Source organism: Oreochromis niloticus, linkage group LG20 (assembly GCF_001858045.2).
Source record: "Oreochromis niloticus isolate F11D_XX linkage group LG20, O_niloticus_UMD_NMBU, whole genome shotgun sequence".
Classification (NCBI taxonomy): domain Eukaryota; kingdom Metazoa; phylum Chordata; class Actinopteri; order Cichliformes; family Cichlidae; genus Oreochromis; species Oreochromis niloticus.
Genome location: NC_031984.2, coordinates 30,493,015 through 30,510,598, shown reverse-complemented (window position 1 = coordinate 30,510,598; position 17,584 = coordinate 30,493,015). Strand labels below are relative to the sequence as shown.

Sequence of the window (17,584 nt, the reverse complement as noted above, 5' to 3'; positions counted from 1 at the left end):
GTGCCTGACCTGAGCTGTAAAACCATATATATCTTTTCAGCCGAGCCAAATCTGGACCTTTATATATGCCACTGTGACACAGAGCACAGCACCCCTCAGGACGAGACAGAGATAGCGAGCATTAACCAGAAGTTCTTTGTGTAGCAGGCTGAAGCAAAAGGGGATTAACGGCATCTTTCATGGGTGTGTCGGCTTCTTTTTACCGCGCACCTGGAGGACAGGCCCACCAGTTTTTGCCTAACTGGCACCGAATGGAAAACCCACATACCGGGTAGGCCATCGCCCGCTGAATTGATCAGAGTGCGCTGTAAGGGAAGAGACGGTGCTGCTCGTTGTAACAGATAACGGGGCCAACATCATCGAGACTGTTCGGCTTGTACCAACGCTTCTCAGCATGAGCAAAGAGCTGATGCGGAGGGCCAGGATGAAATGTGGATGGACTCTGAGTCAGACACAGAGTCTGAGGTAAGGGGAGCTCTCGGTGAGTGTTGTTATAGGAGCAAACACATTGTTGTTGTTTTTTTCTTTTTACTTATGTAAACTGTGCATTAATCAACAGCATTTGCAGCTATAATGTTCGAGTTCCCTTTTGGCTTTTCTGATTCATATGAATATATAGAAGAAATCTCTGCATGGCCCTTGTCTGAAAGGTGGCACCACCAACAAGTTCACAGTGGAAACCAGGTATTTATGAAGGATTCATGGTGAAGTGTCACAAACCTGTTTTCTGTAAAACTCTATCATCTTCCCTGTGCAGAGGAGCAGGTACTGTTGGCCTTGGTCTACCAATGGAAAGTCCATCTGAGGCCAAAATGTCCTGAACCGACAACAAGGATGGCAGCTGCAGTGTGGAGTACATCCCATATGAGGCTGGCACGTACAACCTCAACATCGCGTATAGAGGACAACCTATCACAGGTGCTGAATGGTATTTTAGTAGTATTAAGAAATACAATTGTGAGAGAAGAGCGTCTTAAGTGTATAGTGTTGAAATGTACTCCATCTGCTGCTGTTAAAAGGGGGGGGGGGGGCCTTAAATATTTGTTCTAATTTTCCCTCATGTCTTGCCTGAGCCCAAGAAGGTAAATATCCATTACAACCATGATGGGACCTACCTGGTGTGTTATGTGCCAGACATGACTGACAGATACACAATTCTCATTAAGTACGGAGGAGACGAGATCCCTTATTTACCCTACTGAACCAGGCTTCTGTATACCAGAGGAGCCAGCAAGTGCACTTTCACAGGTATGTACTGGACAAATGGGCTTCTGCAGTCATAGCAGTTATAGAGGTTTTGTTGTTGTTGCTGTTGTTTTCTTTACTTTTTGTGGTTTTTCTACTAATTTGTCAAAGTCAGTTGTACTGCTGATCAGCTTCTCATTTCTGTAGGAATAATTAGTAAAACATAATGTGTGGAATACTGATACAAAATGCACCTAGATTTTCAACATCCGCATCTGATTCTTATAAACAATATATGCCCCTTTTTCCAAATGTTGCTTTCTATTGCTATTAAAGTTCTTGCAACCAGGAGAGATCAAAGGGTGTTTTGTGCTGGTTTTCACTCAGAGCGCAGAAATCCATAGTTGCTCATACAGGATGTAATATATTTCAGAAAATGTTAAACAGATTTACAAATGGGTAAATACCTATAAATATGTCTCTTTAGAACACGAGTAGGTGTTTCTCAGACAGTATAAGTGGCTGGGTTAGTGATATGAAATTACCTCGCAGACTTCTTGAGCTGTTGTCCAGTTTCATACATACAATGAACTGAGGTATTCTCTTTGGTTAATTACTTGTTTGACAATGGCAACGATTGCAAGTATTCCTCCCCAACCACATCTACTAAGGGGACACCGAACTTATGCGCTCCAGAGATGATTATGTAGGTGTTCTGTAAGGATGACGAGTTTTGAAAAAAGTCATGTGATACAGATTTTCTCTCAGTATACCTGCTGCTCATATCTCATCATTTTTCTGTGCATTGGTATGTGGTATTCCTCACACTGTGCTCCTCAGTTACACCCCCTGCCCAATCCTCACACTGCTTCCTCTCTCATAACTGTGTGTCTCCATTTCCATTTTATATTGCACAAACTAATGGACTGACAGAGTAGGTAGGAAAGCGTGGTGAAATGGCACTTTGGCTAATCTAGCTTTCTGTTTATAACGGTTATAGACCCTGTGCACGAGAAAATGCTAATTTCTTGTTTTAAGACCGGATGTAGGGTTGTACATTTCCAGTAGCTTTATTTTGCGGTCAATCGCTACTGCGAAGGTGGACTCCAAAATCATGTCCAAAATACGAAAACGGAGAGATCGCGTTAAGTTCAAAAGAGCAGGAGGTGGGAACACTCACCATTGCTGTGTCATAAAAAACCAAATGATCAATTTTGACGTTTGAAGCGTGTAGATTGATTGGTTGTTTACATTACTCAACACAAGCAAAACTGCATTACAAAATCAGAAGACACATCGTCCACACTCAGAAGCACATCTCTGTATAGTGACAGTTCTTATGATTTAAAGAGGGAAATGTCCAGCATTCAAACTACAGATGAACAATAGTCAAAGCCAGATGTTTCCCAGATGTCTCTATATATTCGTATTTACAAAGGGTATGTTGTGACTTATCTTCACAATTACAGTGGTCCCTCGCTATAATGCGGTGCACCTTTCGCAGTCTCGCTGTTTCGCGCATGTTTTTAGTGCAATTTTGCATGCTTTTTTTTTTTTTAAGCGCAGTGTGTCCTGATCAGCTGTAGATCACTGTCGATCTCCTCCGTGCCGTCTCGCCTGTACAGTACAGAATCGCTACATCAATCGCTAGCAGTGTGACTCTGAAGTGCTGTACTGTATGTTTGTAAGTTTTCTCCCCAACAAAAAACAATGTCGGCGAAACGTTTTGCACCGTCATAGGCAGCTGCGGTAGCACCCAAAAGGCAGAGGAAGATAAGCATCGCAAAACAAACGTTGGACTTCTGGGACCATACGGCGCACCGGATTATAAGGTGCATTAAGCTGAAATTAAGCAATTAAGCTTAAAGTTAAATTGATTAGTTCTAAAATCCGTCATTATTATTTATAGAAAAAAACATATATACTGTATGTTTATTTTTCAAATAAATGTTTGGGACTGAAAACTGGTTTTGATCTTCGGTTTCATTCTATAATACTGGACTTTTTTTTCTTGAACTTTGAGAGTGTTTAAACGAGAGAGAAAAGTGGGACAATGTTGATGCCTGTCTGAGAAAAGTGTATAAAGTGTGTAGTGAGGGGTTTTACAGCCTTAAAACATATAAAATAATTGTAAAAATAACAATAATAATAATAATAAAGTTGGCTACTTTGCGGATTTCACCTATTGCTGGTTATTTTTAGAACATAACCCCCGCGATAAACGAGAGAACACTATAGACAAGTATCGACAAGTCGATGAACGTCATCTACAGATGTATTCGGTAAATGCTCAAGACATCTTGAGAAATGTAAATTGCCGCTTGATTCATCCATTTGGTTGACTTTTTTGCAAAAAAAACAAGGTGCGAAAATCACACCGAAAACGAAGCGCCTTTATTCTTTTAAAGAACTTTATTTGACAAACAATGAGTATACAACATACGAACAGATGAAGTATACAAAAGAACAGAACATGAACACACAAAACCAGGGGTAAAAAGAAAAAAACAATAATTATATGAATACACGCACATATATATCACATATATATATTGTTTTGAGAGCCTTTTTGTTGGTGGAGTCTGATATTGATTGTATATACATTTCCACATCCTTAAGAAAATGACAGAAATATGGTGTTTTATTAGTAAACTTGCATTTATGGATAAAAAATTTAGCTAAAAGTATTAACAAATTTATTATAAAAAAACATTTATCATTCTTCTTGGGGAACTTAAAGAAACAGAATAAAACATTTTCCCATCATAAAGAAAACTCCCTCAAAATATGGACAATAACAAACCTGCTAAATTCCTTCCAGAATCTCTATGTAGAAGAACAGTACCAAAAAATATGTGTCACAGTTTCTGGATGATCCTCACAGAAAGTACAATTAGTATTTATGTCTCTTTCAAATTTTACCATGTAGTGACTGGCTGGATAACATTTATGTAGAATTTTAAATGAAACTTCCTTCACCTTATTTACAATCAAATATTTATGGGGGATCATCCAGACTGTCTTCCACTTGATATCTGGAACATATCGGTTCCAGTAAGATATTACATATGGGAGAGAGACGATATCTTCTTGGAATAAACTACGTATTCTCTTATTGCTGTTACCAAGTTCCTGTGAAAAGCAGATTTTTCCCACTGCTGACTCAGCTGGATCAGGGAGAGTGACTGAGGTAGATATTGAGAGGTCAGTGTTTTTATATAACATTAAATTACTTGAGGGTATGGCACCAAGCACCATTGAGAATTCCTGAACACTGACTGGAAAATTATATAGTGCAAGAAATTCGTTGTAAGTAAGTAGTTGTCCCCCTTTATTAACCAGCTGAGCCACTAATAGGATCCCATTTTGGACCCAAATTTCCAGGAAAAGTGATTTATTTTTAAATAAAATATCTCTGTTGTTCCAGATGAGGTATTTGTGTGGTGAGAAGTTGTGTTTATAAATGAGGGTCCACGCTAAGAGGACCTGCTTATGGAAGGATGAAAGTTTTACAGGGAGTTTCTCAACATTGTAATTACAATTTAAAATAAAATGAAAGCCACCAAAACGGGAGAAAATATGATATGGTATAAAGTTCCAGATAGAGGTAGGGTTTTTAAGAAAATGTTTAGCTCAATTAATTTTGAAAGTGTTATTTAAAGTAGAAAAGTCTAAAAAGTTAAGCCCACCTGATTCGTAGTTATTCATCACAACAGTTTTTCTAATATAATGCGTACAGTTTTTCCACATAAAATTAAAGAGCATGCGGTCAATATCTTTACTAATTTTCTTATCCAGGTGTAATGAGAGAGCAGCATATGTTAATCAGGTTATCCCTTCAGCTTTAGTAATTAACACTCTACCTTTCAAAGTTAAGTCCCTTTGCAGCCACTGGTTGAACTTTTTTAGGGTTGGAGTGAAGTTTGAAGAGCATTTTGATTTTTGGTCTTTGGATATTAACAGTCCCAAGTATGTGACTTCTTGTTTGACAGAAATATTACAGATAGTATTTGCAGGGCAGTCTTTATTTGCTAGTAACTCTAAAAGAAAAACTAACATTTTTTTAGATTTAGCCATAAACCAGTGGCCTCAGAGAAATCACTAATCACACTAAGGGCTAGAGGGATTTGGTTTGCATTCTTCAAAAAGAGTGTGGTGTCATCAGCTAACTGTCTGATGATGAGCTCCTTATCAGCTATGGTGATTCCTTGTACAACACTGTTTGAAATATTAGTTGCAAAAATTTGTGTACAAAGTAAGAATAAATATGGAGAAATAGGACATCCTTGGCGAATACCACATTTCAGGTCAAATCTCGGGGTGGAGCCGTTAATCATTTTAATAGAACTATTGCCATTTGTGTATAAGGTTTTGACAGCTTTACAGAAAAACTCTCCAAAGCCAAATTTTTCCGAAGAGTGGAAAATAAATTGATGTTCAATTGTATCAAAAGCCTTATAAAAATCCAGGAAGAGAATGAAGCTATTGTCAGGTACCAAATCAGAGTAATCAAGTAAATCCAAAACCAGTCTAATGTTATTAGAAATGTGTCTATTTCTCATAAAGCCTGATTGTGTCTCATTGATAACTTTGTCCAAGACCTCTTTAATTCTGTTAGCAAGTATTAAAGCCATAATCTTATAGTCATTATTGAGCAGGGAGATGGGTCTCCAATTATCAATAAAAAGTAAGTCTTTGTTTGGTTTTGGAATAAGTGTTATGAGACCTTGAGTAAGAGTAGGAGGGAGGGTGTTATTCTCTAAAAAAACCCAAAGCGCCTTACAGGAGTTTCCCCACCGGAAGTAGCATATGCTAAGGTCAGTGTTGGGAAGGTTACTTTTAAAATGTATTCCATTACAGAATACTGAATACATGCCCCAAAATGTATTCTGTAACGTATTCCGTTACGTTACTCAATGAGAGTAACGTATTCTGAATACTTTGGATTACTTAATATATTATCATGCTGTTTACAACTACGTGAATGTACTATTGCTGTGATTTATTACTGTTAATGAAGGCCCGCGGCTCCGAACCATAGTAAAGGGACCTGGGCTAATACGGTGGGTTCCGTGTCGGGCTAGTAGCCGAAAAATAGCTTTACTTTGTTGTCTGGGTCAACTTTGCTTGCCAGAGACAGAGAAAGGCGTTGAAAGGCTGCTCCAACGGAACTTATTTTTTCCGGAGGAAAACACGAACACAGTGTACAGTTGAGTCTTAATAGCTTACTTACAAATGGGCTCGTCAGGCACTCTTCTTGGCTGCAGTGGTTATTATTATATTTACATGCTTCCAGCTCCCGTTTTTGCTCCGTGACAGCTCGGACTTTTCCTTTCTCTCCCTCCCTCGCTCACAGACACATAACGTGTATGGTAGTCCATTCTCGCTGCAGCACGGACTACACTGCCCATGAGGCTACATTCTTTAGGGCCATGCCTGTAGCATTCTGCCTTTTAGCTTAGCACAACAACAACAACAAAAAAGCGCTCTCTCACCCAGGAAACACGCAGAGAGAGAGCGTCACCCTGTAACCATGGCAACCGTAACGCTGCCGCCTGAAACAACAGAACAGCTGTCAAACAAACCCAAACAGTCCTGACCCGCGACAATATGAAACAGGAAAGTACCGCCGTGTAATCCATTTATTTCAACAAAGTAACTGTATTCTGAATACCACCTTTTTAAACGGTAACTGTAACGGAATACAGTTACTCATATTTTGTATTCTAAATACGTAACGGCGGTACATGTATTCCGTTACTCCCCAACACTGGCTAAGGTGCACATAGTCTATTGACCGGTTTGTGAATCGAGTCTGGCTCTAAGGTCTCTGATTGTTGTGGTTATAATTGGTATGGCTGTAATTGACACAGGTGATGATAAGTGTACATATATATATATATCGCGGCCGGGGTTTACAGTCAGGAGGTTATTTCCGGTACGTGAAGGTCAGGCTGAGGAGAACTTCCGGTCATTTGGAATCGCTGGGGTTGAGCGAGGCTGTGGGGGGGTCATAACCCCTCCAAACAGGTCTTATAGTTTTCTGAAAGTGGTTTTAATGTTTTTTTTCTATTACTTCTTTGTCTATTTCCCCAGTCATGTCTCTTTTTACTCTCCCTTTGTGTTTGTTAAGTCTGTATCTCTGTCTCCATGGTAGTTTCCTGTTTTATTTTTTCGATAGGCTCTTGTCCTGTTTGTGTTATGTTCTGTTTTGCTTCCCCTGTCATATGTGTCACTTGGTTCACCTGTATGGGGCCATTTGTAAACTGAAACATGCTGAAATTAACAATACAATAAAATACAACTTTATTTATAGAGCACATATAAAAACCAACGGTACACCAAAGTGTTTTACATAAAAGACAGAAAATAAGACATAAATATTATAAATATTAAATAAGACCACAACAAAGTATCAAGTATGCTAACAGGTCAGTGTCACTAATACACAGTAATAGCATAAAATGCATATCAAGTAAAATATGTTAGCACAAAGCCATAAAAGATATGTATAAAAGGTCAAATAGAGTAAGTCTAGGGCTCAGATACAGGCATCAACGAGCAGGAAAGGCAAGGTTAAATAGGCTTTTAACCGTGATTTAAATGATTGGATAGAATCAGACGTGCGGATAGCAATAAGAAGGTTATTCCATAAATCTGGTGCAGCCAAGGCAAACGCCCACTCACCTCTCAGGGCTCTAGAGTGCGACCAATTTGGTCGCAAATGCGTCTCAAATGTCTGTTTTCTGCATTATTCATTTGCTTATTACCCACCAGTCTACCGTTGTTTACAGCGCTGTGTTTTTCTTTTCTTTTTCTTTTTTCACTTAAATGTCCTCGGACTAGAAAGCCTAATTTCTGCTGTTCAATACTGAAGAAATTTAAACTTTTTAAAATTATGCAAAATTGCAGAATATTTTTAAGGTTATCTGCTATAAAACGCCAGACCAGGAAAATCTCCTTCATGTTTTTCTGTGTTTTATTCTCAGTTGCTTTGACACAAAAGCATCTGCTGTGATGTTCACAATTCTGATGAAGTCTCACATGTATCAGTACTGATAAATGATCAGAATTATAATATTTCTGACTGTCTGAGGAAAATTGAATCGAATCAGGACTTTGAGAACCGGAATCAAATGGATTATAGAAATCAGTGATGATACGCAGCCCTAGTGAGCAGCCTAGGCCCGACAGAAGTGGATGTAGCTGTGGGTAATAAGAAAAGATGAAAAGAACTATTGATAACTTTTGTGTTAAGTTAAGGCCTGATCCGTCTGAAATTCATAGCCAGCTCTGACACGGTGCCATCAATCTTTGAATGCTGAAAAAGCAGCAGTGTATCCAGAAAACACATTATATGCTGCAATAAATGCACTGCCCAAGTGTCCCCTCTCCCCACTGCCTTTCAGCAGCAGGCAGCAGCAAACAGGTCGTCAGAAGAGCCAAGATGATGATTAAGTTTAACATTTTCTACAATATTGACAAAGCACTTTAAGCACAAGATTGTTAGTTAATAATTTAGAAATGAATATTGTCTGTATGGACTGCAATTTCCCCCCAAAAAAGTGCACATGTAAAACTGCAGTGTTAAGCGATGCGGTTGAAAAAATTTGAGTGCGCCTAACTTTTGTGGTGCGCCCATGGCAAAAAGTTAGTCTAGAGCCCTGCCTCTGGACATCAGCCAAGATCTTGGCTGCACCAGGAGTACCTGAGTAGATGATCTTAGTGCTCTAGCGGGAGTGTACGATCTGAGTAATATTTTTCCACATTCAGCAACATTTTTTCCACATTTAGCTCAAAACCGGACAAAACATGTGTTTTGAGTTATTTTTTACAACATTTAATAAAATATTTGCAACTTTTTATATTTAAAACACAATTTTAAATGTTAAATATTAAATCAAAATGTTAAATCTAAATATTATTTTTAAATCTAAATGTTAAATCTAAATATTATTTTTTAAATCTAAATGTTAAATCTATATGTTACAGGAAACTAAATATTTAGCTAACATGCAAATTTATTGAAAGGGTCAAGGGAAATGCCAAAATAAAAGCTTTACAAAAATCTCCAGCCTAAAGTGTACCGGTAGTGGTCAGGTTTAAAACCAAACCCGACCTGGGAACGGAGAAAAATATATTTTCGTTTTGTTTTGCTTGTTTTATATGTCTTCTAGTTTTATTTCATTCCTTCTGTGATTTGGATACGATTAATGTATGCATATTCTGCACACACACAAACACACATGTGGCTACCCATTTCTTGTTTTTATACTTAAGATGGATTATTCTTGAATGAAGACATTGATCTGACACATGTAGTATTTGGCTAATTAACTTTATTGTTCCTCCATCATCTCTCTACCTTGTGTTCACTTTAACACAGGGTAGAGAGATGATGGAGGAAATGAAAAAAGGGGGGTAAGGAAAAGGTAGAAGGGAGAAAAAGAGGTGAAAAGAAGGGATAGAAAAAAGGAAAGAGACAGAGGAGAGAAACCCCCAACAATCCCCTCTGAGCAAGCACTTGGCGACAGTGGGGAGGAAAAACTGCCTTTAAGCAGAAACCTCCAGCAGAACCAGGCTCAGGAGGGGCAGTCAACTGCTGGGACTGGTTAGGGGGTGAGGGTGAAAAGAGAGAGAGAGTGGGGAGGGAGATAGGAGAGGTGTTAGGAGAGAAAGGGAGAGGAGAGGTAAAATTAAGATGGAACAGAGGTTGAGAAAGATGAGGCTACATCAGGTGAAGAAGCAGCAGTGTCCCTCCTCCGGAACAAGCAGAAGCGTTTTTTCTTCTTTTTCAGTTGCTGTTCCACGAGTGCTTTTTTCTCTAGGATGAGGGTTCTCAATTCATTGATTGTTTCTGCATTTTGCATCTCAAGTTTCTTGCATCTTTGCTCCACTTCTTCTAATTTTGCTTGTTTTTCTTCAAGCTTTTCTTTCAGTTCTTTAGATGCCGCCTTTTGGGCCTGCATTTCAGTGTTTTTGCACTTCAAGTTGTTAGAAAGTTCTTCAAGCTCTTCTGTGTTTTTTCTTAGCATTTCATCGATCCTACTCTGCATCTCTGAGCATTGTTTTTCCAGTTTTTCCTTTGCTACTTCCAGTCCAGTTGTTTTGTCCTTCATTTCAAAATAAAATTCTTGCAGTTTTAGATGTTTCCTCATAAAGTCCTGGGAAATAATTTTTTCTTCTTTCTGTATTTCTTCCTGTTGCGCTTTCTCTTGAAGTAACCCTTTCATTTTGTGCACTGTGTCATCAAACCTTTTTTCCAGCACTTTGTATTTTCCCTCCACGTGTTTGAGTTTGTCCTGCGTGCCTCTGTGCTTTATGTCCAATTCTTCCTTCTCATAAAGAATTTCTTTATTTCTTTCCAGCGCTTCATCGAAATTTCCTTGGAGCTTCTGATTCTTTATATTCATTTGTTGGAGGTCACACTGTAACTCCTTATTAATAGCTTCCCTGTCTTGAAGCTGCTTGGACATTTCTTTCAGTTCAGCTCTTTTTTGCTTGATTTTGTTCCTCAGGAACAGAATCTGCTCTTGGGCTTGTGTACTGTTGTTAGTTTGTTGGTCCTCGATGTTCTGAAGCTTGCGATCCATTTCTTTCTGTCTTTCTTGTCGTTGCTCGTTCTCATGAAGTAGCTGTTCATTTCTATGCAGTGTTTCATTAAGTTTTTGTTTGAGCTCCTGATTCACTGTGAACATTTGTTGGATTTCACAATGTAACTCCTCATTAAGAGCGTCACTGTCTTGAAGCTGCTCGGCCATTTCTTTTAATTCAGCTTTCTTTTGCTTGTTTTTGTCCATCAGGTTCATAATCCTCTCCCGGGATTGACCAAATAAAATTCCCCAGCCCTCATTAATAATCTTTATGTCAGGCTGGCGCCGCTTATCGTTAGTTTGTTGGTCCTCTGTGTTCTGAAGCTTGCGATCCATTTCTTTCTGTCTTTCTTGTAGTTGCTCATTCTCGTGAAGTAACTGTTCATTTCTTACCAGTGTTTCATCATGCCTTTTTTGGAGCACTCTGTATTTTTCCACCATGCCTTTGAGTTTGTGTTCCACGTCGCTTAGCTTTATGTTCAATTCTTCCTTCTCAAAAAGAATTTCTTCATTTTCTTCCAGCGCTTGATTAAGCCTTTGTTGGAGCTCCTGATTATTTTTGTCCATTTGTCTACAGGGAGGAGAGTTAGTGTGAACTTTTGGTCTTTTCTGGTGTTTTCTCTGAGACATGTCGTGGTCTGTAAACAGTGACTCTGAAAACAATCCAGATGTTTCAAAATACTTCTTGGGCAAACCTTTGTTTTCTTCAAGCGCTTGATTACGCTTTAGTTGGAACTCCTGAATAATTTTTTCCATTTGTGTCAAGAGAGGAGAGTTAGTGTGAACTTTTGGTCTTTTCTGGTGTTTTCTCTGAGACATGTCGTGGTCTGTAAACAGTGACTCTGAAAACAATCCAAATGTTTCAAAATATTTCTCTGGTGAACCTTTGAAAGCTGCGAAAACAACTTCTGCTAATACAGTTGCTGCAAAAATACTGACTAAAAGCTGTTGCCTTTCTACCCTATTTAAGGAAAATTTTCAAAGGACATTTCAGCACATCAAAGCAGCAAAGGTGATGTCACAAAGGTCCATATGACATCATCATTCCATAAGCCAATATTGTTGTCACATGACATTTTTGAATGGGGATTTTTTTTGCTTGGACAAATTATCAGTAAAGTTTCAATCACATACAACAGAAAATAAATAAATAAATAATTACAACAAAATAAAATGATACGAACAAGACAAAAACGGGTCTTTTGTAAATATAATAATAAATGTGAATTCACTGTGTAAATATTCCTTATTAGTAGCGTCCTCCTGAAATGTGCCAACAACATTGAGAGTAACATCCTCCTCTCTGCCCCTTAATGCTCTCTCGTCGCTATGGGACCGCTGTGGGCAGCTGGCTGAACAGGACACGTAGAGCTGTGATATTGATGCAGTTTAGCACTTTTTCTTCTCAGGCCTCAAATGGCTATTCAACACTTTCATATTTAATTTAAATATAGCTCGTAATGATGTTACCGCCGTGAAAAGCAGTTATAGTAGCAGCCGATTTAAATCAGCATTTGTTTGTGTTTTGTTAAGCTGGTCAAGGCCGAAATAAAGCGTGGACAGTCATTTTCTATAGAATATTGAAAGATAACCGACTTATCTTCACAATTACAGTGGTCCCTCGCTATAACGCGGTTCACCTTTTGCAACCTCGCTGTTTCGCGCATGTTTTTAGTGCAATTTTGCATGCTTTTTTTTTTTTTTTAAGCGCAGTGTGTTCTGCCTCCTGGTCAGCTGTAGAGCATTGTCGATCTCCTCCGTGCCGTCTCGCCTGTACAGTACAGAATCGCTACATCAATCGCTAGCAGTGTGACTCTGAAGTGCTGTACTGTATGTTTGTAAGTTTTCTCCCCAACAAAAAACAATGTCGGCGAAACGTTTTGCACCGTCATAGGCAGCTGCGGTAGCCCCCAAAAGGCAGAGGAAGATAAGCATCCCACAAAAAAAGTTGGACTTCTGGGACCATACACTGTAAAATGTAATATTGTGTTTAATTAAAAATATTAAATGGGCTGAACTCAATTTTTATCAATTTGTTATTAGAACTCAATTTAAATAAGTTACCAGTACTTTTTATGCAAAAACGCTGATAAACTCAATTAATTTGAGTTGTCTTAACTTAGAAAAACTAAGTAAGCTGGAAGTTTTGCATCTCAGTACGGAAGGATGAAAGATGTGTTTTGAAAATGCCACGTCACTACCGTCCTCCGCATTTTTTATGGAATATGTTGAGCAAACCTGGAGAAGCGTCAGCTCAAGGTATTATTGTTGTCATTGCTGTGGATCTTTACCTGATACACTGACTTGGTAAGTAAATGTTTACTCTTATTCAAACTGATTTTGTGGCTTCTCTTAGTTTAGCACCAGGTTTAAAATCTTGCTAGCTAGTTAGTGTTAGCCTAGTGTTGCTGCTGCCGCTGGGCTCATGTTACTTAAAAATTAACACCACAGCCTTAAAACCCTTATATAAAACTATGTTTGTGAAATTTTCTGTTGATTGTTTGAAATAAAAAAGTGAGATAAGAGCCCAGACAAAATTCTTCGGGAGGTGTAGCCGTTAGGGGTGGGGTAGGTGTGGGGGGGTGGATAACAGAGCTCTCCGAAAACGTGGAAGCACTTTTGCAAATATGTGATATTTTGATAAATTAAGTAGATATTTGAGCATTACATAGCTACATTGTCGCCTGAAAATATCTTAAAAGGTTATTTTGTGACCCAGAAAGGGTAGTCTGGGGAAAAGGAGGATCGCATTTGTCGGCCTTGTAAGCGCGGCAATGGCGGAGGACCACAGCTAAAAAACTTATTACTTTTTCTGGATCACAGAATAAACTTTTAAGATGTTTTCAGGCGAGAATGTAGTTGTGTAAAGTTCAAATATCTGCTCGATTTATCAAGACATCACATATTTGCAAAAATGCTCCGACGTTTTCAGAGACGTCCATTTTTTTTTTCATGCTTTGTGGCAGCTTTTGAACATCTGTGGCATCTATTAGAATCAGAATCAGAATCGTGTTTATTGGCCAAGTATATGTGCAGACAAATACAAGGAATTTGGTTCCGGTAGATGGTGGCTATCAAGCACAGCAATGTAAAACACACACACACACACACACACACGTCTATATATACATTACACATGCATACACATACATACACAAAGCTGTGTAAACCAACTATAAATAACTAAACTTATGTACATAAAATACAGAAATGAAATGAGGTGGAATGAATACTACAAAATGTACATAAGGTGCAGTTGCAGTCTGGCAGTGGGAGCAGTGTGACAGGTCAACTGTTTAGGAGGGAGATGGCGAGGGGAAAGAAACTGTTCCTGTGTCGGGTGGTCTTGGTTTGCAGGCTTCTGTACCGTCTGCCAGAGGGCAGCAGGTCAAAAAGTCTGTGTCCAGGGTGTGAGGGGTCTGTGATGATTTTCCCTGCCCGTTTCCTGGTTCTTGAGAGGTACAGATCCTGGATGGAGGGCAGGGGGGCACCGATGATCCTTTCTGCTGCCCGTACAGTCCGCTGCAGTCTGCTCCTGTCCTGTTTAGTGGCTGCACCATACCAGACTGTGATGGAGGAGCACAGGACAGACTCAATGACTGCAGTGTAGAACTGGGTCAGCAGCTCCTGTGGAAGACTGTACTTCCCCAGTTGTCTCAGGAAGTACATCCTCTGCTGGGTCTTTTTGAGGATGGAGTTGATGTTGGTCTCCCACTTCAGGTCCTGGGAGATGGTGGTACTCAGGAACTTGAAGATTAATGTCAAATCTAGCCTTTATTTAACAACATAAGCAAACTCTATGTTACAATGATTGCACAGCCATTAAGGATCAAATCAGTTTCTGAAAAATGTTCTGTTTTTTCTCCCTCTGCTTGCTTCTTACTGTCTTTGAGGCTCGGGACCAGCACTCCTGCTGTTGGACAGAAAGACATCAACTCAGTGGTAAGTATTTTGGTTTTCCAATATATTAGCAACTGTCAGTGACATTTATGCTGTTGCTGGTGACTCCAGTTAATTCTACAAGGCATGCTGTGTAAGTAAACAAACAACAACAGTTTGATCTTTCAAGAAATGCAGACCACATCCCCCAAACTTAGTTTAGAGCAGGGGTCTCGAACTCCAGGCCTCGAGGGCCGGTGTCCTGCAGGCTTTAGATGTGTCCTTGATACAACACAGCTGATTTAAATGGCCAAATTACCTCCTCAACATGTCTTGAAGTTCTCCAGAGGCCTGGTAATGAACTAATCATTTGATTCAGGTTTGTTGACCCAGGGTGAGATCTAAAATCTGCAGGACACCGGCCCTCGAGGCCTGGAGTTCGAGACCCCTGGTTTAGAGGGTCTACACTGTATATAGTGAAGTCTGCAAGTTTTCTAACAGCAAAATTTGTTTTGTGCCCAAAATCATTTTGCACATCATTAGAATGAAAGTTATTGGCCATGTTTGCATAGCCCTTTTTAAAATGATGCTTTCATGACGGTGGTCACGGCTATCCAGACTGACAATTTGGGACATTGAATGTCACCTCTCCGGTGGGGAGGGAGCCTGAGATTGTCTAAATTGGAGTCTGTTTTATACCAAATGCAGAAAAAATGTTTTAAGAAAGCAATTAAGTTCATGTTCCAAAAAATATGATTGTTTGCTTGCAGGACAACAGGAGAGATGAGTCCTCTGTCACAGATGGTGTGGTCAGTGAAGATGGTCGCCTGCAGGTTCAAGCTCATTGCATCTCCAACCCACATCCACTGCCACTGTACTTAAGGGAAGTTAAAGACTTTCTTCTGCACCTACATTGGATCACCTCGATCCATGATAGTCAATCAGGCAGTAATGCCTGGACTGGAAACAAGCATCCTTAAAATAATACAACATTCCAGCTCCTGTGTTGGAATGAAAAACAAATGTGTTGTTTAAATTAGAGACTGCACTTGTGACAGAACAACAAATATTTTATTTTGATTATATAAGTAATGTAAGTATAAAACAAACTTGTGGTAGGCCTAAACTTATTTTCAGAATAATTAAATCTGAGACTTTGTTTCATTGTAAGATTATAACAGTGATGGCAATATAATTGTTTGTTGTTCAGCAGAACAGTGTCCGGTATGTTGGCTGTTATACCTTGTGGTGTTTGAAAATAAAAGTTGGGCTCATTTTAACATCATTACAAAAATTGTTGTTAATTATTTTTAATCATATTCATGGTACCACAAATTGTTTTTTCATTTAGTTGAACTTGAAATGTTTGTCAGTAGGTAAACAATTAGTATTGTACAGTCAGAGATATCAAGTTATTCTTAATACTGCAGACTTGCAATGTATAAGTTGTCCTAACAGTCATCTTAAGTAAGCTTTACTTAGTTTTTTGAGGCAACGAGTTTCCATAATTTTTTTGAGTTCTGGGAACTAACAAGGCTGTACAGTGTACTCAAAATGAGTAAGTTGCCCTAACTTGGTCATTTTTAGCTAAGCTTTACTAAATTTTTTGAGTAAAAGGGTGTTGCTTTACTCAATTTTTTGAGTAAAGCAACACCCCTCCCCCACATTGGACAATCGGACCATCTCTCCCTGTTCCTCACACCTAGGTATTCACCACTCATCCAACGTGTGAAACCTGCTGTGAGGACAATTAAAGTGTGGCCAGAGGGGACAGACGCAGTGCTCCAGGACAGATTTAAAAAAACAGACTGGAATATGTTCACCCACACAGACCTGGACCAGTACGCTTCATCTGTACTGGATTACATCTCCAAAACCACAGACAGTGTCACCACCCAGAAACGGATCACCATGTACCCCAACCAGAAGCCTTGGATGAACCGGGATGTTCGTCGTCTCCTGAAGGCCCGCAACACTGCCTTTAGGTCAGGAGATGCACACGCCTACAGTACAGCCAGGGCTAATCTAAAGAAGGGCATCAAAAAAGCCAAACACCATTACAAAAAGAAGGTAGAAGAACACTTCTCCAACTCCAACCCCCGACGCATGTGGCAAGGACTGCAGACCATTACAGACTACAGGACCACCAAACCCTCCCCCACATCCTCTGATGTCTCCTTCCTCAACGAGCTCAACAACTTTTATGCTCGTTTTGAGCGAGGGAACCCCACAACCAAAACAGACATGACGCCAGACCACCAACCTCTGACTCTCTCCCCCACCGATGTAGGAGCGGTGCTGAGCAGGATCAATGTCCACAAGGCTGCAGGTCCTGATGGCATCCCTGGGCGTGTTCTCAGAGCTTGTTCTGGGGAGCTTGCAGGAGTGCTCACAGACATATTCAATCTGTCCTTGGCCCACGCTGTGGTACCGGCCTGCTTCAAATCCACCTCCATCGTCCCGATACCCAAAAACTCCAACCTATCTAGCCTCAATGACTACCGCCCAGTAGCACTCACCCCCATCATCACTAAGTGCTTAGAGCAGCTGGTCCTAGCACACTTCAAATTCTGTCTCGACCCCCACCAATTCGCATACCGCCAGAACAGGAGCACAGAGGATGCAGTCTCCATCGCACTGCACTCTGTCCTCTCACACCTGGACAACAACAACACCTACGCCAGAATGCTGTTTATAGACTTCAGTTCAGCATTCAATACAATCCACCCCTCACAACTCATCAGGAAACTGACAGACCTGGGCATCAGTTCCCTCATCTGCAAATGGTTACTGGACTTCCTGACCAACCGCTGCTCATCAACAATCACAATGAACACCGGTGTACCACAAGGCTGTGTGATGAGCCCTTTCCTCTACTCCCTCTTCACCCATGACTGCAGACCTGCTGATGGTTCCAACACCATCAT

At 39.9% G+C, this 17,584-nt stretch overlaps 1 protein-coding gene and 1 long non-coding RNA gene across 5 annotated transcripts; one reads left to right on the top strand and one right to left on the bottom strand.

The window, feature by feature from the left end:
* The first annotated feature begins 82 nt into the window (after nt 1-82).
* Nucleotides 83-16,401, top strand: LOC102080516 (uncharacterized). Of its 4 annotated transcripts, none has more exons than XR_003215568.1 (3): nt 83-465; nt 560-1,248; nt 16,364-16,401. It is a non-coding gene; the product is annotated as an uncharacterized LOC102080516 (long non-coding RNA). The 4 variants fall into 4 exon arrangements; XR_003215567.1 differs by lacking the exon at nt 16,364-16,401 and adding an exon at nt 14,672-14,708; XR_266427.4 differs by lacking the exon at nt 16,364-16,401 and having other exon boundaries at nt 560-684; nt 758-5,767.
* On the bottom strand, nt 9,152-12,771 carry LOC112843307 (golgin subfamily A member 6-like protein 6). The gene has a single exon (XM_025901833.1). It carries the CDS (start codon nt 11,595-11,597, stop codon nt 9,882-9,884), a length of 1,716 nt encoding a protein of 571 aa, XP_025757618.1. The 5' UTR covers nt 11,598-12,771; the 3' UTR covers nt 9,152-9,881.
* Nucleotides 16,402-17,584: the final 1,183 nt, after the last annotated feature.

Bases quoted from the DNA above. Each gene is read 5' to 3' on its own strand.
- LOC112843307 (XM_025901833.1), bottom strand. From the start codon at position 11,597: ATGTCTCAGAGAAAACACCAGAAAAGACCAAAAGTTCACACTAACTCT.